Source organism: Hippocampus guttulatus, chromosome 1, assembly GCF_054856545.1.
Source record: "Hippocampus guttulatus isolate MCC_2025c chromosome 1, RoL_Hgut_1.0, whole genome shotgun sequence".
NCBI lineage: Eukaryota > Metazoa > Chordata > Actinopteri > Syngnathiformes > Syngnathidae > Hippocampus > Hippocampus guttulatus.
In genome coordinates this window covers 35,677,719-35,699,917 of record NC_141261.1, presented here as the reverse complement: position 1 = coordinate 35,699,917, position 22,199 = coordinate 35,677,719, and the positions used below count along the sequence as shown (strand labels likewise).

The window sequence follows — 22,199 nt, the reverse complement described above, 5'->3', positions numbered from 1 at the left end:
GGTGAGATGGATGGTATCCCAGCTGACTTTGAGTACCTGGCAAAAACCAATTTAAGCATGGGGAGAACATGCAAACTAAACACAGAAGGACCTGAAGCGAGACTCAAACCCAAGACTTTGCAGCGCTGAGGTAATCACTAACCGCCCGGAATCATCATGACTTTTTTGCTTTTAAGCCAAGTTGGGCAGAAGCTACCCATTCAACCATATATGTAGTTAACAATTAATGGTTGGTTATCTTTTATAAGCGCTAACAGGTGGCTTTGCCAATGCTGAGAAACAGCTGGCGATGTTTGTGCGTGTGCGCATACGTAGGTGTATGCAGTGGTTAAGTGATGAGCCACTGTGGAGGCTGAGCGCCCTGGAGAGTGGTGTGTGTGGGTTGGAAGCCTCTTCTCCTCCCGGTGATACAGACACACACACACACACCCACGGGGGGGGTGGAGGCAACCGAGCTCTCTTTGCTGCGTGTCCATTGAGCAGTGGAGTGGTCGGAAGCATCAAAAAGATCAGTGTGGTGAGGAGGAGAAAGGAAAGTTGGAAGCACCGAGAGGCGGAAGAAAGCCAAGAGTGTGAAGGGACTGCGGCAAGAGCGGAGCCCTGCGCGGCGGCATCTGGGGGTTGCCTGGGGCTTTCGGAGCCTCAATGACGCCTGGTAAGCATTTCATGTTTCCATTTGCCCATTTGTATGCCTTGCGTGTCCCCTGTGCCGCCCAAGCTTGTGTGTCACTGCAGAGAGAGAGAGAGAGAGAAAGAGAGCAAGGGAAAGGGAGAGTGGGGGGGGGGGGGTGCGCACAGGTGTCCAAACCTTATGGTTTTGCACTGCAGACAGCCTGTTGTGTTTTCAATTAGAACAGCAGCCTCCTTGCGGCAGAGCTGTTGCACGATTAATTCATTTAGTCAGAGCGCGAGCCGGCGTGAAAGTGGGGAAATCAGAATCAGGGAGGGGAATGCCAATCTGCAGCAGCCGTTTGTGTCATGTGCATGTATTTCTGGGTTTCCGTGAAATGTCACGTCGGGTCGATGGAGTGGGAGGAATTGACAGTGCTCATTGGCTTTGCTCAATCTCAGCCAGCCAAACAAATCTCAATATGAACGATTCGGCACTGCACCTGCTGGCTACAACACTCTAGAACAGCCTTTCCCAAAATGAGGATCAGGACCCCAAATCTTTCTTTTTAAATACTCGATGCTAGTGTAGATCATGAAACAGGTTGCACACATATTGTTGGGAAAGGGCTTATTGATTCTTGAAATGTTGTGTTGATCATCATTCATCTCTATGTGACCACCACATTAGGGCCATAATCATACGTGTCTCAATCGAGATAAAACATTTGCCTCACAAAGAATATAACGCCGAAGCTAAATTGATGTGAATGCTTTATTGATTCAACAGTATGTTTCAATATTTTGAGAGGGTCTATGTGTCTTTGAGAGGGTTTAAAGTGCACTGTACTTTCCCGCGGTCTGTGTCTACAATTTTGGCTCATAAATCTCTCAGATATGGCTCTCTACACCACTCCAAACTTACAATTTCAATGATTAACATTGTTAAATGAATATAGCTACCCGATGTTGTCCATTATTACCAAGGTAATGAATGTTTTGATCCAAATCTGCTTCTCCTCCGATCGTACAAGTGTCCATATTGTTATGGCTTGTGGTACATAGCCTATATGGATTGTATCGATATGTATTGTGATAGGAAGAAGTTGGTTATTTTTTTTTTTTTTTTTTTTGGGTATTGAGTTGAGATCGTTTAGGTCGACCCTGTTGGAATCACAAGAATCACTGCATAATCATGCATCAACCTTTTAGGTCACGGATTCCAACACGGGGAGCCACGGGAGGGCCGCACACCGCCGTTTGTGCACCGGGAAGGCAGGGGCTGAAGAATCCCTGCGATTACATCGAAGCAGCACACACGCTGACACACAAGCGCTGCAAAACAGGCACTCCTTCTCGGGGACACGCGGCCAACAATATGGGTAAGTGCAGCTCGTTTTCTCGCTCACGCAGACAGCCGCGTCAAACGGGGAAAGAGGTCGCCCAGGGAGAAGTTTGAGCACTTTGTTTCGTTCGTCCGCATCTTTGCGTCGACCGCACGCGTCAGGCGAGAATCTCACAACTCGACGCAGGATCGGAATGGATAGGAGTCCAAACATTTCTCCGTCGTCGGTTTCTGATCGCCGCTCGCGACGGTTCATTCCAACCTTGGCCGAAGCAAACTTTCGCTATCTCGGCCACGCTTTGCCGCGACCATGCGGCGCCCCTGGAGACCATCGTTGTGCGTCCGTGGAGGGGAAAAAAAGTCTTAGCACTTTCAGTCGTCGTGGGGTTTACTAAATCATCCTAAATTTCCCCTCACCGTGGTGTTTTAATGTAAAAAAAAAAAACTTGAAATGGTTCACTTGTGTGTGGGCCAAGTGCATGTGTGCATGGGTGGGGAGGGGGTGCACAAAGTGTGTGGTCCCCAAGCCACACGCACACGCACGCAAACTCATAGAAGAGCACACGTACTGAAATTCGGGAACATGGACATGCATCTATTTTTCACGCAAGAAAGATTGGGAGCAATTGATTGAGGAATGCAATTACATCGAGGCTTCCTGTTGCTCACCCCCGCCCCTAAATTAAAAAAAAAAGAAATTTGGATTTTCTGCGTGATTTCTTTTTAAGTTGTGTTTCTTTGATAACCACACATGATCTCTTTGCCATCTATCTGCTAAAATAAACTGGCTAACCATAACAAAGCGTTTTTTATGGTTTCAATCCATACGCTCTTTTTTTGTATGATAAATTAATGTCAGTTAGAAAAAATAATTGGCTGGTGCTCAGAGGGATACAGAGTGCTTGTTTACCACTTTGTAGTCGTTGTAAGATTGTTGAAACGCCTCAATATCAAGGTGCTCTTCTAGTTGCTTTTTCCATTTTTTTTAAATCCGAGGCTGGCCAATACCTCGTTTTCAAAATAATATGTGCGTATGAGTTGTGAAGATGCATTTGTTTATTTTGGATTCATTCTGACTGTCGTACAACTTTGGTGTTTACAGTGTGTTTCCGGAGCACTCGTGCTGGCTTGACTCTAGAGAGGAGAAGCTGGGAGACGGGGGTTCGCCCCTGTCTGCTGGAGAGGGGCGAGAGGGGGAAATTCTTCTTGTATTTGGTATGCGATTACCCAGCGGAGAACCCATGACTGGGAGGGCTGTGGGGGTGGGTGGCAAGGGGTTGAATTTAGGATACATTCCTCGCCTTCCTCTTTGAGTTAACTGCATTATCGGAGCTCCTGACAGGATGCCGTCTCACATGATGCCCATAAGCTCCCAGCTGATGTATTTGATCTGGACAAAGTGGTCAGATGACCTCAGCGCTGGCATTTTATTTGACTTTTTTGGTCCTATGGATTAAAACGTAAAAGTGGTGGCGTTGCTGGAATGCGGGAGACTGGACTGCAATGTCTTGTGAGAAGCTGACAAACTTGTCTTTTCAGCCCTTTTTTTTTTTTTAAATAGACACCACGGCTACTCTGTGAAGACATCATGAAACACAAAAAGTGGCCTTGACTTCACTTAATTATTTCATTTCATGCTCTCGAAGTGATGCAGAAAGTTTCGGCTTCACACAATTCCTCTGATTGATTTAATTATAAGCCTATTAAATGTTCTCAGCACAAAAAAGGAACCATCTGATATTAAATGTCATGGGTGCTTTGCATAAGAGTCTTGCGCCGTGCTCTGTATTCCTGTCAGAACCGCAATCGCCCACTTGTTAATCACAATTACTGTAATAAACCAACTGTCAGATTATGCCGCTAAAATGGTTTTCACACAGATCTCCATAATTGCTCTCAGTGTATGTGCACCTGGGAACTCTCTGCTGCCATTAGCTGCCGCACAGTTCGTGGGGGATTGAAGAGCAGGAAATTGTGCCAATCATGTGGGCGTATCATGGACAAGTCGGATCTGTCAGTAGTTTGTGGAAATGATGTTCTTTTGCTGATTGCAAATAAGAATTGTTGCAGTGGCAAAGCGAGGAGGGAGGTTGCACCACAGGGATGCCCACCTTTGGCCCTCAGTCCGTCCGATTTCTGAATAAACGTTCAGGAACGTCGTGTCGTAAAAATCAATCAGAGTCTGCTCGAAAGCGTGCCATCTTTTCCCAAACTGGAACGATACCAAGGTCACATGCAACAGATGATACCTGTTATTTCAAAGTGCGCTATAACGCAGCATTGGCCAGCCAAACGCACAACACAACTCTCCTTTTTCTATTTGAACACTGCGAGGTAGTGGAAAAGTGCACATTTCCAACTGATTTTTACAAAGGCAGCACCTTGACCTCCGTGCAGGCCTCTTTTCCTCTACATCCTCCTCTTCCTTCCATTACTGCTCATCTCTTGAAAGCAGGCCAGCATCCCACACACTTGCACATGTATCCATGCTGCACCATGTTTTTCACGCTCACCCCCCCGCCCCCCTGAACAGCACTTTGTGCTGATTGCCCGCCGTTTCCGTGGAAACGGGCAGCACCTTTTTTTGCTAAGATGCTTCTCAGTACATTCTCCGACTGAGGCGACGGTTTGATGCACATATTATCCATCCATCCATCCATTATCCGAACCGCTTATCCTCAGGAGGGTCGCGGTCGTGCTGGAGCCTATCCCAGCTAACCTCAGGCCTGAGGCAGGGTACACCCTGAACTGGTTGCCAGCCAATTAATGCACGTGAAAAGAAGACTTGGTGGTAGCACATGCTCAAAGCAGGAAACCTTTGTAACAATGGGAAACATTTAACTCTGGGCCCCCACTGACAGCTGCGATTTAAAGACAAGCATATCCAATTAAAAACCGCCATTCATTGTATGCCCCAGCTGCAGTAAATGATCTTGGTTTAAGCCAGCGGTGTCAAACATATGGCCCGCGGGTCGGAACCGGCCCCAAGGAGGTTCAATCAGGCCCGCAGGATAACTTGAAAGTGAAAACATGCATAAAAGACATGGAATGAATATTTTAATAAGGTGCAATTCGTGGAGTATCCACTAGGGGACATAATGTTTTGATAAGAGAAGAAGACAACAGCAGTCTCAGTCTGTCACTGAGAGAGACCCAACACAGCAGACGCTATCAAGGACATGTGAATACTTCATTCTTGACACATTGAATAGCACTCTCCTTAGTTTGTAAGGTGTAGGCAGGGATTAATTTATGATTTTATATGCATGTGTCAATGGTTTAAAAATTCCTTTCTTTATAAATCTCGTTTAATCTTAAAATGCAGTACTATATTTTTCAATACCAATTGCTTAAAGTTTTGTGCCTTTGCACAATCAGTGGGATCAGTTGCAATGCATATATGTGAATGATAAAAGTAAATTGCACATTTGTCTAAGGAAATCTAAGGCGCTTCATGAAATGTTTTGGAAAAGATATGGTCATTAAATTTAAAAAAAAAAACATTTCACTCGTGTTCTTGTGCTTCCTTAGACCAAAACAAAGGAAACACATTTTATTTTGGTTATTTATAGGAGAGTATGGTATAATATCAATGGCCCACTTGACATCTACCGAGGCCGTATGTGGCCCACAATGTGAAATGAGTTTGACACCCCTGGTTTAAGCCATAAAATGACAGCAATTGCTCCTACGAAAAAAAGGAAAATAACATTGAAGTAGTTTTAAAATGGACTACTGTGCTAATTAATAATCATCAATATCAGTAACAGAGAAGGCAATTAAAAATGGTTACCTCTTTCCTCCTGCTCTGTATCAACGCAATAGACACTCAAGTGTTTTGAGCATGTGGATTTCTATCACATGACCCAAGGTTGTTTGTGAATGGGCAGCTCTGAGCGCTTCCATTGGCTGCGTAACAGCCAATCATAGGAGTGGACGGAATGGCGCGTGCGTGTGCGCGTGCCTGCGCGTATGTGCGCGGCTGTTTCGTCCAGTCCTATCTTATTTATCGCAATGGAACGTGCAGGTATCCAATTGTTCATATTAAAACTAGCAGTCAGAGCCACCTGTTTGCCCCTCGCCGAGGCAGAAGCACGGGTGCAGGCGGGTGTGAGATGGCAGTTTTAGAAAGGAAGGAAGGAAGAGAAAGGTCACAGATCATTCCGCTGTTTTCTTTTCTCGCGTTCCTTCTCTCACTGACTATGTCCATCGTAGGGACACAGTGAGACTATGTTAGGTGGTCAGGATTTGAGTGTGTGCGTGTGCGTGTGTGGTGGGGATGGGGGGCGCCCGGGCCAAGCAGAGTTCACATACCTCTTTGCTGGATCATTGCCAGGTTTCACAAAAGGATATATATACAGTAGGTGGGAGATGGAGGAGAGAGCATTGAGAGGGCTATTGCCGCGATTCGGTATAGAGTGCGCCCCCACCTGTGTGTAATGATGTAGGTGCAGAATGAAACGGGTTCAATTCCTCAAAAATCTGCCATGTTTGAAATGCTCTCCTTTGTGCCTTTTCCCCAGGACACCAGAGGGGCATCAAATTAAAGACGCTCCGGAAAAGAAGCACTGCAAAATCTCCACCGCCTGTGCACCGCACGATAGTTAACGTGATCACAATAGGAAGATGCACGATATAGGATTTCAAGAAGCGAATGTATGCATTTGGGCAGCCGACGTCCATCTTGTTCTGTTGTAGCCTCGCAGCTGAACACAACTTGCAGTTGCCGCTTCCCTTTGGCATCCAATGAAGTTCCAGCGTGCCACGGTCGTCATCATTTATGGAATGGAGGGAGACCCTCTCACGTTCATGGGATGCCCAACGCTTGCTCAGTAGTCAGTGTAGATCCTGTGGGGCTGACAGCAGCTACATCTGGCTACTGGGTCTCCGTTGGCCATCTGAGGATGCTTTTGAAGGTTTATCTCGTGACTCGAGCTCCCATTAAACATACTATATGGGCTGAATGTCAATGCTCAAGTAACTGAGGGAAACATTTGGGGTAATTTCTGGACCTGGCATACAGTGTAGGACTCTGTGTGTCAGTCTACAGCTACATTGTCTGCTGGGTTTCAGACATTACTTTGCACAGGTGCTATTTTCAGTGCTTCCACTTTTAGTTGTGAGAAAAATGTCCGAAATTGGAGGAAGCGGAGGCAGTGGCAGATGATTTGACAACTTTGTGTTTATTGACTCATAAAACATTCTTCAAACAATAAAACAATTTTAAATGTCCGTTCCTGTACAATGCTTGCTAAGCAATTTTATTTATATATAGAAAATGTAAGAGGAATTGTTAAAATGACAAAACCTCTTCAAATTTAATGGCAGGTACTCTGGAAAAAAATAACAGCATTCCATCAACAAATATTTTCAAGCAATAAATATGCATTTATAAATAGTGTAAATTTACATCAAGATTAGAAACAACAAAACAACAAATTAAACTTTATTTCATAAGTCTATGTGCAACCCATTTTCTTTGTGACTTGGCTAGTATACGGTGTATGTGTATGTATTTTATATATATATATATATATATATATATATACATATATGTATGTATTACTAGATTTTTTTTCCTTTTTAGTTCAGAAAAAAGTATGGAAAAGAACAAGACAGAAATCAAAAGCTGAGAAAGAATAAAAACATCACATTACAAATTTTGTGAAGATACTGAGTCTCAAAATAGCAACGACAAAGAGCACGCTACTGCCCCTTAGGGAGGACAAACTGAAGACATTCGGGGAAATTGTTAAAAATCAAACGCCAAAGCCTCGATGCAGAAGTGAGAGTGAGAAAAGGTGGTCAAGTCAGTAGTCTTTTAAGGGTGGTATAGCCAGTTATGAACAGTTACGTATCTACAAAATATTTCATCGCGCATGAAAAGAAACTCCACCCTCGTTCTCCTGCTCTCAACCATTTTTGATTAAGTCCTCCACTGAAACGGGCTGAACCATTGTCATTCGTGAGGGCTGAGAGGGGAGAGGGAGAAACAGTCCTGTGAGCAATCTTGGTGCCGCCCCCATCTGGTGGGGGCCTGTGCACCAAATAGGTTGCATAGACAGACACACGCAGCAGCCTCAGCCTCCAGCCGTCGCTATGGAGACCTGCCATGCGGGGAGAGGGGTGGTGGCAAAGGTGTCGAGACGGCCTTGGCTTTCCTGAATATCAGAAAGTGGTCCGTGTCCATAGAGCGTTTTTATTTAAATTGGCTTCACGGTTCCGCTGCAGAAGAAATGCATCTCCTAATGTCAAGATGAAGAGGAATGAAGGGGCGGGGCCTATGGAAGGGGTGAAATGAAAGGAAGAGACAGGCTCAAGTTAGTAAATCATTATTAAAATGCCATTAGCTCCCAAAAGTCTAAACCTACAAAATGATCTTACAAAACAAAAATTGTCGTATCCATGTACGAGGTACGTCAGAAAAGTTTCAGCACTGGGATAAAAAAAAGGATACATTTCAAATCCAAAAGTTTTCCCGCTGGAAGTCATCTCATTGGAGTCTAACACCTGACACTCTTGAAAAAGTTCTGACATCTTATGTGCCGTCGTATCAGTGCAATTCCTCACCATCCCACAATTTCAATACAACAACCGCCAAACCTTCCACTTGATCATCGACACAAGAACATTCCTCTCCATTCCATTTGAAAATAAAGTTTAATCCAATTTCCAATCGATGTTCACGTTTCTTTTGGATTATTCTGTGACTGGATCTTTTCTCCTACACACTTGGAATGAACCATACTTCCGTGACTACAACAAATTACAGCTAACTTCTCATTAGGGTTACACAGGTATGCCGACTGGGTAAAACATTCGACTACATGACAGCTACAGAGACTCACAGCCTCAACACATCAAAACAGCAGCAAGAAAAATAACAGTGCCTCCAATGACAAGTTTGTGAGACTTTTTTTTTTTATGGGTGCCAATGATTTTCTAAACCTCAATCAAAATGGAAAGAACAAACCCAATTAGAGTTGTTAGTTCCCACAACCTTCTAGTTTTTCTTGCGTGGAGTCAATTGTGTCATCAATATGTATACTTACTAATGCAAACTGGTCGTAGACCTGCATGAGGTCTTCCATCCGGTGTTGCTCCAGCACCACAAAGTCGTCCAGTGTGGCGCTGCCTTTGCGGGCGCAGTCCTGGCAGTGGACCACATACTGCTTCTTAGACAGCAGTTCACGGCGCACAAATAACAGGTTGAACACCTCGACCTGAAGACCACAGCGCACAGAGAAATATATGAGAAAAGAGCTCAACTTGTAGAGTGCTGTACCCACCCATAAGTACTTAATGTCATCCTATTTTGAAAAGAAAAGTGGTGTTGATTGATGGTGATGTATGCTGCCTCTGACACAAGCGCTTCAGTAACTTGCTCAAAAATGTATTGAGATGAACCACCAGCAACCTAGTTTGAGTTGAGAAATGACTACTCCACCTACGCCACCAAATAAGCCAAGCTACCTAACGATGTAGACTGTGCAAGAGGTGACACTGGCTCAAAGTACGACACAGAAAATCTCTAATTGTGTTACGAACCTCACAGATGGTACAGTAGTGGGCCGGTTCATCTCTGGTTCTGTTCCTCAGCACTGTTTCTTTGCCAGCCGTCGCTAAGGCTTCCTTCACCCACTGGCACTGCTTCAGCGTCCGTAGCAAACAGTACCTGCAAAACATGTGTCAGTTGGGAAGGTTCTGGTTAACACACACCCAAGAAAATAATAATAAAATGAAAATGAACCATAACAGTAGGGCAAGGAAACGTGTCAAATACGAACTCACTTGATCATCTCAAACAACTTGTGATCGGACACCTTTATGTTGCGTGCCATGTTCCAAGAGAGATGCACCATGGGAACCATGGATTTCACACTTTGGAGCTTATTCCACTCGTAACGCTCCACGGCCAACTTGTACTGATGGGCTTAAAAAAACACAGTCAAAGCAACTTGTCAGCAGCATACAATAATTGAAACTACCAGAGGCAGATCATAATGCACCACATTTACACAGTCACTTCAGTAACTTTTTGGATAAATCGCACATGTCAGAGTAGTTTTAATGTCATGTACTTTATTATTTAGTCCTTTTTATTTATTTTTTTTTAAATGGGGCGGCCCAGTGTCGATTGGTTAACGCATCGGCCTCGCAGTGCAGAGGTGCACTGTTCGATTCGGGCCTTCCTGTGTGGAGTTTGCATGTTCTCCGAGTGCCTGCATGGGTTTTCTCTGGGTACTCCGGTTTCCTCCCACATTCCCAAAACATGCATGGCATGTTAATATTTCCGAACCCCTTCATCATCACTAGGGTTGCGGGGGGTGCAGGAGCCGATCCCAGCTGTCTTCAGGCAGTAGGAGGGGGACACCCTGAACTGGTTGCAGGGCACACAGAAACAACCAACCATTCACACTCATACCTAGGGACAATTTGCTTGCCATGAATGTTTTTTGGAATGTGGGAGGAAACCGGAGTACACGGAGCAGGGATGAGATTTTTCCGCTTTTTTTTCCAGTCAAAATGGACCTATTTTATATTGTTCCAAATCCGTAAAAAAATTCTGGAGGGGGGGGGGGGGGGGGGGTCCGGACTTGTCTTCGGCAGATTCGGGCTTGTAATGGTTACAAGTAACGTTTGCAAGCATCCATTTTGAATCCCGTTTTTATCGCGGCGCATTAGTTTGTCGTTACTTCCTATATGGGCTCAAACCAATGTCTTACTTGTTGTGATTGGTCACTATATCGGCAAATACAAATCACAACCAATCCGTGTTCGCCTTCCGAAACCCCTTGCTCGCGAATGCCGAATGTTATCGAGACTCGTGACGAAGCTAATGTGCGTCAGATAGATGCGAATCTGAAAAACACATTTCAATGGGACTGGTTGGATAGAAAGCTGACGGTGTCCCCAGGAGGAAACAGTAAAGAGGAACCATTGTGCTTGTGTCGAATTTCGTGAAAAAGCTCAATGTCATTCTATACGGATCGAGAGGATGGAAAGCTTTACAGAGTCACGCAACCTCGGTGAAACACCGAAAACAGACATCTCTACTGAAAAGTAACTACTCGATCTCAAGCGCTTTTAGACAGCCTGGAGCAGGTGTAAAAACAAGAGGAGTTGGCTAAAAAGAGAGTGGAAGAAGACGGAGAGGACCAATAAGCGTTTAGTGCTTGCTAAAAAGCTTAAAATGAAGAGAAAATAAAGTATTCTACCTCATGAAACTGTATATTGTTGTATGTACGGTAAATAGACATCCACTTTATATAATAAAATGCATTCATAACCCATATATAGTAAACAGTGTGGGACTTCGCTATCACTGTATGAGGTAAGAATCAACAGCTTTTTTTTAATCACATTTACACAACACTTTATGAATACAAGTAATGAACAAATCTTAAATATGGCAGGGAATGTGTTTCCTTTTGAGCAGAAAATTTGAAGTTACATGTTGGTGCTCACCAGGAATGCATAAGCAAAATTGCACAAATTTTCACTTGAAAGAAGAGTGAACGATCTTGGGATTTTTTTTCTGTTAAAGTTTCAAATAGTATGTAAATTGAATACACTTCATCTTCAGCATGTTTGGAGCCACTTTTGTAAGCAGCCCCTCCCCCGTGCCGGCCACGCCCCTTTCCGCTTTTTTCATCACTAGCCACTCTCATCCCTGATGGAGAAAACCCACGCAAGGACGGGGACATGCAAACTCCACACAGGAATTGAACCGGGTAACCTCTGCACTGTGAAGTCGACATGCTAACCACTCGACTACCGGGCCGCCCTGGCACGTTAATAGAATACTCTAAATTGTCCCTAAATTGTGTGAGCGTGAGCCCAATTGGTTGTTCGTCTCTGTGTGTCCTGTAATTGGCCGGCAACCAGTTGAGGGTGTCCCCCGCCTACTGCCCGAAGACAGTTGGGATAGGCTCCAGCACACCCGCCCTAATTTAGACTTTTGTCTAATTGACCATGCTCTGGCTAAAAAGGAATAAATCAGAAGACTCACCACTTAGTACTTGAATTTTTTTTTTCAGTGAGTATTTATTTGGAGGGCTGCTTACTTTCACTTGAATCACACTGATCTAAATAAAGTAACAGTTCTAGTAAGAACATATTTGGGGCTTTCTGGCAACTGCAGGCTTTGCACATACACTGATGATTTCCTGTAGTATGTCAGTATTGTATTGCACACTACTTGTTTTGTACTAAAAGTTGCGCCCGCTGAGTGTTTAAAAAAAAAAGGAAAAAAAGAATGGTTTCGGTAATATAGAGGTGTGTTTGGAAAGTCACACAATGTAGTCAGGAAATGGAAGCCAATCAGCCGAAAAGGTCAATAATCAGCTGGAAATCACAAATGCCATTGTAAAAGGTCACACTATATTGGAGACAATTTTCCTTTACCAAGGCTCAGCTCAGCTAAAACTGATTCCCCTTGTGGCGGAAAAAATAAAAATAAAAAAAAGGCTCGGGCTGTTTTTTTCTGTTTGAATGTTGTTGAGGCCCCATACCTGTAAGTGGTCCAACGTTCCAGGCGATGTTGTTGCACCAGCCGATGGCCTGCACCCAGTGCACAGTGCCGGTGTTGAGCCATACCAGGTCACCTGGTCGCTGGATAAAGCGGTACACGGGTACGTCAGCCTCATAGAGGTCCTCCAAATTTGGCCACCACGAGCCCATGAGAAAGTTGATATTGTTCCTGAGGGTGCAAGTGACAAAAGGAAAACATAGGAGGTTAAAGCGCTCAACCGTGGTTACCTGGCAACAAACAGCAGCTCAGAATGAGGCCTTACTTTTCACAGAAGTTGCTCATCACACCCCAGTACGCCTCTGGCACAGCAAACCATTCACAGTCTCCCGGCCCGATGTTAATGTTGACGGCGCAGAAATTATTGTGCTCCTGGTGACCTATGGGTAACCAAAAAAGAAAAAAAAAAATTAAATACAAATTGCCGAAAACACCTACACCCACCTTGATCGAAGGAAGAATAAACATGATCCATTTGGTTGAACCGACCTGCTATTCGGCTCCCCGGAACCTTCATGTACAGCTGAACCGTGTTCATTCCCAGGATGGTGTGGCCCACGTGGCTCAGCAAGTTGCCAGCCGATACAACACGAGCGAATGCTGGCAGTTTACTGAGTTCCTGGAGCTGCTGCTTCCACCTGGTGGAGGAAAGTGTGTTTAATTTTTAAAAAAGCACATCAGATTCAAGCTGGCCAAACTCCAGTCACACTTACTTCCTTTCGTCTGACACGTCGATGTTTGTTCCGAACTTGATGTGCTTCAACGGTCCTCTTCTTTTGCGCACAACACTGCCAAATGACCAAGCATACATCCTCAACGATTCTGGCTGCAGACTAACATTATACTATATAAAAATGAGTAACTTCAAATAAGATGCTGGAGTGTTGTGTTTCCAATTTTTTTGTACCTCTCTGCTGCTGGCTCTGTGTCACAGGGTTCCTTGAGTGCCTTTTTTTCATTTTCCTCCTGAAAAATTAGACAGTGGCACAAAACGTGACATTGGACATTTATCTTGATCTTTTGGAATGAACATAAGGATTCTTCTTGGGTGTGTCGTCTTGTCACTGACCCGCAGGGACTCCTGGAAGGAAGCAGCTTGATACTGAGCATACTTGGCGATCGTTGTATGGGCTCGAGCACTTTCACAGCGCCACATTTTCTTGGTGCCCGTCACATCCCAGTTCTCATCCGCGGGTTGTGACAGCTGCGTCCACACTTCCACCAAGTGCTCTGGGTTGGCCTCAACCAATGTCTTTGTGGAAAAAAGGCCCAGGTCTGCAGATAGCCATCAACAACCACATAAAAGCTGGATGATAATACAAAATCTCTTTCGGTTGGCTGCAGCTTGCACATGAAGCAGTTTGGCTTCAAGCACAGGATCATACATCGATTGCAATATTTACCCAGTTTGAGTGCTCCAGCCAGTCCTCTGATGACAGTGACAGGATTGGAGGGATTTGTGCAGAACTGGTGCAGTGGTGGAAAGAAAGCATCTCTCTTGTTCTCCAGCTGGCTCAAACAGGAAACATGGTGTCGAGAAATTGTTATGATTATCTACGTAGGATTTAGGCAAAAAATGTATTTGCTTTTCTGTGGAAGTCTCAAATGTTTCGATCACCGATAGCAACATAAAACATGTTAGATCATTACATTTGCCAACTGAGGAACAGCATGAGTGGCCCCTCCTCCCCCTGTATGAATGCCCTCATTTCATCTGTGGCGATTTAGTGCAATTTCCTTATGGATTCCTCACTGAAAATAGCTCATTTCTACCACCATAACACACAGTTAGCCATCAATCTATGCCTACAACCTGAAATGCCAATGCCTACGCCGGTGTCTCTAAATTCCTGGCGGGCATAAAGCAAGCGATGAAAAGAGCATGGCAAGGATGGCTGTGAGTAGGCCTGTCACGATAGCATTTTTTTCCCCCCGGACGATAAATTTATCACGTAAACGATGGTATGGTGTTGTTGTTTTGTGTGTGTGTGTGTGTGTGCTCATTACCCGTAAGATTTTTCGAATGTAAAATAGGTACAATTGACTAAACAAAGATTGATTTCTAAATACACTAAGAATACTCTCCAATAAAATCTACATTACTTGTTGAGAAGTGTTGAACCTGGTTGTAGAGTCTACTATTTTTTTGTATCCTGTATATATGTTTTTCAGATATGAAACAAAAAAAGGAAAGCACTTTTTAACGAGCGTTGCGTTTCAGGCTGAGTTAAATGACAAAAGCTGGGGAGCCATTTGGAGCCCAAACCACACATAAACTCATGTCCTACGTGCGACATCATCTGGTGGCTCTCTTTTGTTGGCTGTTGCTCAATGACATCGCTTTTCTGCGACACACATTAAGACGATCAAAACTCCCTAACGACTGTTCATCCTTCTCTTTTTCCGGCTAACGGACATGCAGCGATACTGAAATAAATACAATGAAAATCAACCCCTACGACTCGTGGGTTAAATTAATTGCCAAAGACGAAAAAGGACATTCTAGCTTTAATTATAGTTAGTTTTGTAAACGTAAATTCTAATTTCAGTTTTCGTTTTTAAAAAGCATTTTCGGTTTCATTTCATTTTGATCATGACTTTTTTTTTTTTTTTTCCAATTTCGAGTTGCTCCATTAGTTTTCAATTGAGAATGTGCAGTCTTGTGGTAGTTCCTGTTTGTGTAAAAAGCCTAAAGATGAAGGACTGGCAAAAGTTACCAAAACTTGTCATTGGCGTTCAGTGAATTCCGTAAAAATATAAGGACGATCCACAACATTTGACAGCTCTGAAATACTCAATATAGGGAACAGTTTGTCTACATCGCACAGCACTTATTTACACAGAATAACATTATCCTGAGCTCAAGAGAGCAGACATGGGTCAGGTGGAATCTCTCGGTTACTCACATAGATGCTGGGGGTCGGTGGATTGAGTTTGTCTTTGGGCAGGGCTGGCGTAGGAGGAGGGGGCAGCCGTGGCGGCGGGCACTTGTTGAGAAGGATGCTGCTGTTGGACAGCCCATTCTTTCCCAAGTTTCTGCACACACAATTTTGCATGAGCACTGTCTAGTACAGTACAATGAAATGAATGAGATCATTTTCATGCACTTTGTTCATCTCTTATGCAGCATCAATTTATCATCAAATTCAAATGCGGCCCCTTTTTTTTCAGGAAGTCAATCAAATAAATCTTAACATTGGGTGAAATATCTGCATGGCAACAGACTGCCATGCAATTACATAACCATCTCTGATGTTTCAGTGGCTATAAGATACCACTCGGGGGAGCCATTTGCAAAGGAACATTGGCTCCACATTTGTCTCACCTGCAGGCTTTCAGCACATCTGTGGAGCTGGGGTAGATTGATACGGATGATGAAGACGATGAGGATGACGAAGAGGAGCCATGGGGTGGCGTGGCCTTGAGACCGGTGACAGCGGGTGGTTCGGCTTTCAGTGGGCTCTGAGAGTCCTCAGAGATTCCCCCTTTGCCATTTCCATTGATGGCCGGTGTTGTTGTGATAGGTGTGGCGGGGCTGTGGCTGCCGATCTGGGTATGTTCTAAGGATTTGGGGGAGGGTGTGGCCGTGGATATGACAGAGACGGGTGAGGAGGCAGCTGAGCTTCCCTGTGTGTTGGGGGTTGAGGGCAAGCCCGCCGGGTGGATGTTGTTGACTTTGTTGGGAGATGTCGTCGATACAGTCCCTTCTGTCTTTCTGTCACCCTCCTCCATCCTCCCTGCTAGCAGGGCAGATAGTCTTGGATTGTCTGCGCTAAGGCTCTGCTTTTCACCACCTTCTGCCACCTTACCCTCCTCCCCCAAGTGGGTGTGACAGACCAGGCTGTCGGATTGCGCCACTTTGCCATCTGCTGATGACAATGGCGAAGGTGCCCGGCCCTCTGAACTGCCATTACCAAGGGATGGGAATGTGGTGACAAGGGTGGCTGCAATGTTGCCATCTTTGGTAGCGGACACACTGGGTGCTGCCCCACTTGAGGTAGAGGAAGGAGGAAGCGAGGGAGGGGATGGTAGGTGGTTGTGCGCTGGCTGTTGCTGGGCCGTTGTCACGTTGGAATGTCCAACCTGATGGTTGGACTGCGGGGGAGCAATGGAATTAGGGGGATGCGAGTGAGAGGTGGATCCCTCAGTATTGGAGCCCACAAGAGAAACGGACCGCTTCTGTAGCACCTGAAAGAAGGGGAAACCCACTTATTACAACCACTGGGGGGAGGCAACACAGCCTTAGAATTATTTTTGAATGTCAATTCCGATACGTATGGAAATGTTTAGACTGCAACTGGCAGGAAGTTGTATTTTAACAATAATAATCAATGACAGTACAGTCAACCCCTGCACACTCAAGTTTTGGCACCTGTGGATTTGCATATTAAAATCCCAATATATTTTCATATTTCGGAGGGGGGGGGGGCTTTTTTCTTTTGCCATGATCCCCCCCCCCATCCCTATTCAAACATCTCTGCCCATAAGCAGCAAGGCTGGAAACCAACATTGAATGCCTGTGAACTTTGATCCCTCAGATGCACAGCATTAAAAAGCAGCATCACTGTGTCAAGGACATTGCCACGCGGGCTCAGAAACGCTTCAGAAAACAATTGTCAGTTAACACAGGTCGTCGCCACGTCTACAATTTTAAATAAGCCAAAGCCATATATCGACAACTCCAAGATACGGCGGTAGCTTCTCTGGGTCGGAGGATGGACTGGCGCAAAATGGAAAAGTGTTTGGACAAATCCACATTTCAAATTGTGTTTTGACTTCCAGGCTAAAGATGAAAAGGACCGTTTGGATTGTTATTGCTGCAAAGTTCAAAATCCAGCATCTGTGATGGGATGCGTGGGTGTTAGTGCCAATGTCGGTGGTAACTTGCATATCTGTGAAGGCACCATTCATGCCTTACATGCTTTACATGTGTTGCAACAGTGTTGTTTCATAGTAAAACACTGTGTGTCATTGACTGATCTGCCAGCAGTCCTGACCGGTCTCCCATTGAAAATATGTGGCGCATTATGAAACACAAATTCAAACAACGGATACCCCGGACTGATGAGCAACTAAAGTTGTACATCAAGCAAGAAGGGGGAAGAGTTCCACCTATAAAGCTCCCGTCCACAGTTCCCAAACACTCATTGAGTATTGCCAAAGGAAACGTGATGTAACAGTGGTAAACGTGCTCCTGTTACACTTTTTTTTGGGAATGTGTTGCAGGCATCAAATTTAAAATGAGTGACTGTATCCCAATTTGATTGAAATTGTACACACACACATTTCATGTTTTGCGGCTTCAGTGCTTTGCAGGTTAACAAAAAATTCATTAAAAAAATTAAATGAAAAAACTGCCACATTGCGGAAAGACACGTGGTTTCATGTTGATTCGCGAGAGAAGTTTCCCTGCATGCAGAACAAAGAGCTGACGTGACTCAAAGGCTTTGTACATGCCTGTGCACAGCGATCTCAAACAGTTAATATTGCCTTCATAGCGATATCCTACAACCGAGGGATTTCGTTTAAGCTCTGCTCCGTCAAAAGAATTAATTTTTGGCTTTGAGCCCCTCATCATAAGGTGGGAAGACTAGCTCCAAACTGCAGTATCACTTACCTGAGAGGAGTTAAGGTGCAGAGGGCGTGGCGTGGCGTCCTGTGTTTGCGTGCTTGTGCAGGTGTGAGGTAGCAGTGCTGTGTCGCCGCTGCCGGCAGGTTGCAGATAAGGCACATCTCTATTGGGCCCCAAGGCTGTTGGCCCCGTCTGATTATTATTACTACTACTACTACTACAACTACTGTTACTACTACTGTGACTGTCACCCACAGGAAGGGAGACTGAATCTGAATGTCTGTGTCCGAGACCCACAGGCCCATTGGCCAAAGGTTGAGGGGGGCACAGGGGCCGATGAGGTCCCAAATGGGGTCGCGTGGGATGCAGGCTGGGATTCGGGGATGGGAGGGAATGGGCAGTTGGGCCATTTGGGAAGGAGGGGCGCACCTGACCTCCTGCCGCATTCTGCCGCATCTGCAAGTGGAAGAGAAGATACCATGAGCAGTCATTAAGTTAACAAGACGTGCGATAGAAGAGTAGTCCAGCATATGACCATCATTTCTGCTCGTGTGAGTATTGCACAAGTCATCATGTTTACCTGGTGCTGCTGCATCATGGTGAACTGAGTTTCCAGCTGCTCCAACATCTGCAGCTGTGGAGGCTTCAAGCTGGCTCGATTACTCCGTAACTGTTCCAACAACTGTAGCGAATAACAGTAAAACAAAACAAAACGGAAAAAAGCATTGGAATCAGAAGTGAGAATATGAAATGGAATAAATGGTAAACCTACAGAATGCATAGCAGCACGTTCTGTCACACGGTCTTCTGTGTGCAAAGAAACTAATGTTCGGAAGGGGGAAAAATATAACAACCTTCAAAGCTTGAATATCCCTACTGACTGATACCCTCCATCTGAAAATAAATAAATAATTGGAACCATATCATGGAATAAATGCAATGACCAACCTGCAACTTCTGTGGGGAGAGGTACCAGTTGGGAACGGGCTGCTGCACTGGATTAGTGGCCCAGGAATCCATCTGTTAAGAATTCATGGAATAGGGCAAGTTCGGCCCATTAGAAGGTAGCGTCAAAGAATAAATACATGCAAAGACTAATACTTTGCACTTTTACCTTGGCAGGGCTGGAAGCTCGTTTCCTTTTGGCTGGGCAGGTCTGGTCCTCCGCTTGACCCAGCGCGGTCACGTGAGGAGGCAGCGACTGACCTGAACTACCACCTTCTGCAGCGTGGTTGGGTTTACAGGCCTGAAGGACGGAAGAAAGCCGGGGAGTAGCGCAGGCAAAATGAAACAAGGGAAGAGTAAAAAAAGCAAGAGAAGGGCGGGTAAATGTAACAGAAGTCATTGAATAATGGTTGGGTGAGATCAGAGCAGAGTGGAGAGAAAAATGGGAAATTAGGGAGGAAAACAAAACAAGGAATCATTGTTAAAGTGAATGAAAAGGAAATACAAAGCCAAGCAGAGGATTGAAAGTAAGAGAAATGGGAAAAAAGAGACACATGTTGACGTAGGAATAATTTGAACACGTTTAACTAAGACTAGACTGTTATTAAATTATCATGACATGTTTTACTGAAGCATCACAGTGCCATAGCAGCCCTGGGCGGAAAGAGGGCTGCTGATTTCAGTCGTTGCAATGACCAAAAACAAATAGCGCATAACACACTAAGACTATCTGGTGAAATGATTAGATTGGGTACGAGTTTCTGGTGTCCGTTAGTTGCTAGCTACTAAAAATTATAGTATCTGGTGAAAAAATAACTCTCTAAATGTATGATAGCAAAGCTCGGGGCTATTCCAATGGAGGACTGTGTTGGTGTGATAGTGTCTCAGGCGGTAAGGTGGACATTTGGACCAGATTTTGGAAATGCGATCAAATGTAGACCAAATAAACCGAACAGCTCCATCATCAATTAAAATGAATAGAAATGGCACTTATACTGTATGTGTTGCAAGCATTTTGGGTCACCTTGTATATTCAATAGTGCAGCGCTAGTACTTTCCAAGGTCAACATTTCAAATGTTTTTACTTTTTAAAGACAAAGTGATAGCTAGCCATCACCGTGTTGTGCCGCCCGTCATGTTCAGCAATTCAACTTGCCTTTTTATTTTAATATGTTGAACAGTGACCCGTTACTACAAAGGAGATGGAACGTTTACATTCGCTGAGACAATTTTCCCATCGCAACAATGATGCTCGACTCTACGTCTTCCCACCCCGCCCCCTCCATAAGCAGATGCTTCTTCATTCCTTTCTGGGGAGTAAGGCCCTCCTGTCAGCCATGCCCGTCAATAATCTGAAGTCATGACAATCAATGGAAGACACGATCGAGCCGTGATCAAATTGATCCTACCAAATGTCTTTTTTATGATTTAGTGAGTGTTTTTTTCCCTCTCAATTATGTTATATCTTCCCAATAAAATGTAAATGCAGACTTTCTAGTCCATTTAATACTTTTTTTACAGCTATTGTTTTTCTTGTGTGCTCTGGTTCAAGTTGAAAGTCGAACATTATTAGCCGTGCAATTTAAAGGACACATGAACTTGTACTGTGAAGCTGAATGGCTCGTTTGGTCCGATATGGATCCTAAAAATCATTCCACTGATACTTGGATAACTGTAGAAAGTATAACGGTCAAATGTTATTCATGGAAACTTGACGCAACTCCAGCTGACAGCAAGTATACTTTGAAGACTTTGATGCCATCTTTGTTGTCGCTGTACGTTAGCCTCCCTAACATGTGAGTGTGCGCAGTGCATCAATTGAATGCATGCAACAGTACAATTGCTACAGCGCCCCGATAAAAGAAAAAAACATCAAGCTAGTGTACATCTCATTTTACGCCATCAGCAGAATTGTGTGAAATTATTCTTGCTTCAGATTATAAAATATGAAAAACAGTATGACCATTAGAAAATGATATTTAAGGATCATTCGGACCCAGTGAAGAGACCCTGGTCAACACATCAAGGGGCAGTCCGAAAATACAACAGCGATCATGCACATACAAAAACTATAACCTCCGACTGTGAGACAGGTGTAAATTAACAAGTGATGGAACACTAGGGGGCGATAGAAGAAAGAGACTGGAGGTTGGAGGCTGAACCAAGCACAACCTCACTGAAGGCACCCTTGTCACAAGATGAAATGGGTTGGAGAATTTCAATTGCAGTTGCTTGACTTTAGAGCTGCGGCTCTTAAATCAGGAACAGTTTCAAACAGATCAGGTGAAGTTTGCCCCTAAACAGATTTGTCGACAAAGTGCTTGCCGCCTATATCTTGTTCTGTGCGGGGGTGGTGAGGTGAGGGAGAGGGGAGATTAGTGTTTGACTTGAGCGGCGAGAGATGGGTGAAGCCGAGTGACTACTAGAAAGAAAGGGGGTGGCAGGCTGAGTAACACTTGGCTAGACTCCCTCACCATCTAAAAAGGCGCTGTGAAGCAGCCGTTGACCTCCATATTATATCTGAAAGTGCTATCCCAAAACGATTGTGAAAGAGGCAAACTCAAGCATTGGAAGAAACAAACAAAAGATTTTCAGCTGTATAACATTGTGGGAGGTGGAACTCAAGCGCAAGTGTTACCCAACAGTGTATGTGCTGACAGGTGAGACGGCGTGTACATTAGGATTATGTGTTTTGAGCGTCTCAGATCAAAGGGGAGGGATCTGGTCTCTCACCTGCTGTGGCGCACTGCTCAGGCCTCCCTGCCTGGAGGTGAGCTCAGCCGGGATTGGTAGACTCCATGCCTCCTCAATAAGAGGGAGCATTTTACTTTTACTCTGTGGGCTACTGAGCTGGGGGTTACTCAACTGAGCCTAGGGGAATGGAAAACGACGTGAAAAACAAAAAAAAAAAAAAAAAAAAAAAAAGGAAAACACAAAGGGCTTTCTTGCTAAAATTACGATAACCTCAAAATAATATTGACAAAAAAAATAAAAAAGATCAGCAATGGTACAAGCAGGTTACAGCACAAGTGAAGCAGAGCCTTGGAGCTGCATGGCCATGTGTGAAGTGTGGTTCAAATGGGAAGGTAGCAACTGCATGACACTCAGTAACAATAATCCCAAATATGGCCCTTAAGGGCAAGCCATCGCTGTGCCGTCTTGATACAAACTAGTGGGAGTGTGACTCATGCGCAGGG

General features: G+C 44.6%; 1 protein-coding gene and 1 long non-coding RNA gene across 5 annotated transcripts in view; one reads left to right on the top strand and one right to left on the bottom strand.

Moving 5' to 3' along the window:
- The first annotated feature begins 496 nt into the window (after nt 1-496).
- Nucleotides 497-7,186, top strand: LOC147211539 (uncharacterized). The gene is made up of 3 exons (XR_015102744.1): nt 497-655; nt 1,822-1,991; nt 6,478-7,186. It is a non-coding gene; the product is annotated as an uncharacterized LOC147211539 (long non-coding RNA).
- LOC147211538 (lysine-specific demethylase 6A-like) overlaps nt 7,119-22,199 on the bottom strand; it is a 37,496-nt gene continuing 22,415 nt past the window's right edge. For 2 of the 4 annotated variants that reach the window (XM_086128264.1, XM_086128265.1), the window contains exons 13-30: nt 21,736-21,873; nt 19,172-19,303; nt 19,006-19,077; nt 18,638-18,739; nt 18,103-18,513; nt 15,811-16,673; nt 15,392-15,521; nt 13,889-13,994; nt 13,555-13,760; nt 13,393-13,451; nt 13,199-13,273; nt 12,975-13,123; nt 12,751-12,865; nt 12,469-12,656; nt 9,746-9,887; nt 9,503-9,629; nt 9,007-9,177; nt 7,119-8,235 (exon numbers count right to left, since the gene is read on the bottom strand). In XM_086128264.1, the coding sequence (XP_085984390.1) occupies nt 8,206-8,235; nt 9,007-9,177; nt 9,503-9,629; nt 9,746-9,887; nt 12,469-12,656; nt 12,751-12,865; nt 12,975-13,123; nt 13,199-13,273; nt 13,393-13,451; nt 13,555-13,760; nt 13,889-13,994; nt 15,392-15,521; nt 15,811-16,673; nt 18,103-18,513; nt 18,638-18,739; nt 19,006-19,077; nt 19,172-19,303; nt 21,736-21,873 (3,216 nt within the window). In that variant the 3' untranslated portion in view covers nt 7,119-8,205. The remainder of the gene's footprint in view (nt 8,236-9,006; nt 9,178-9,502; nt 9,630-9,745; nt 9,888-12,468; nt 12,657-12,750; nt 12,866-12,974; nt 13,124-13,198; nt 13,274-13,392; nt 13,452-13,554; nt 13,761-13,888; nt 13,995-15,391; nt 15,522-15,810; nt 16,674-18,102; nt 18,514-18,637; nt 18,740-19,005; nt 19,078-19,171; nt 19,304-21,735; nt 21,874-22,199) is intronic. The other 2 variants (XM_086128266.1, XM_086128267.1) reach the window with 1 other exon arrangement.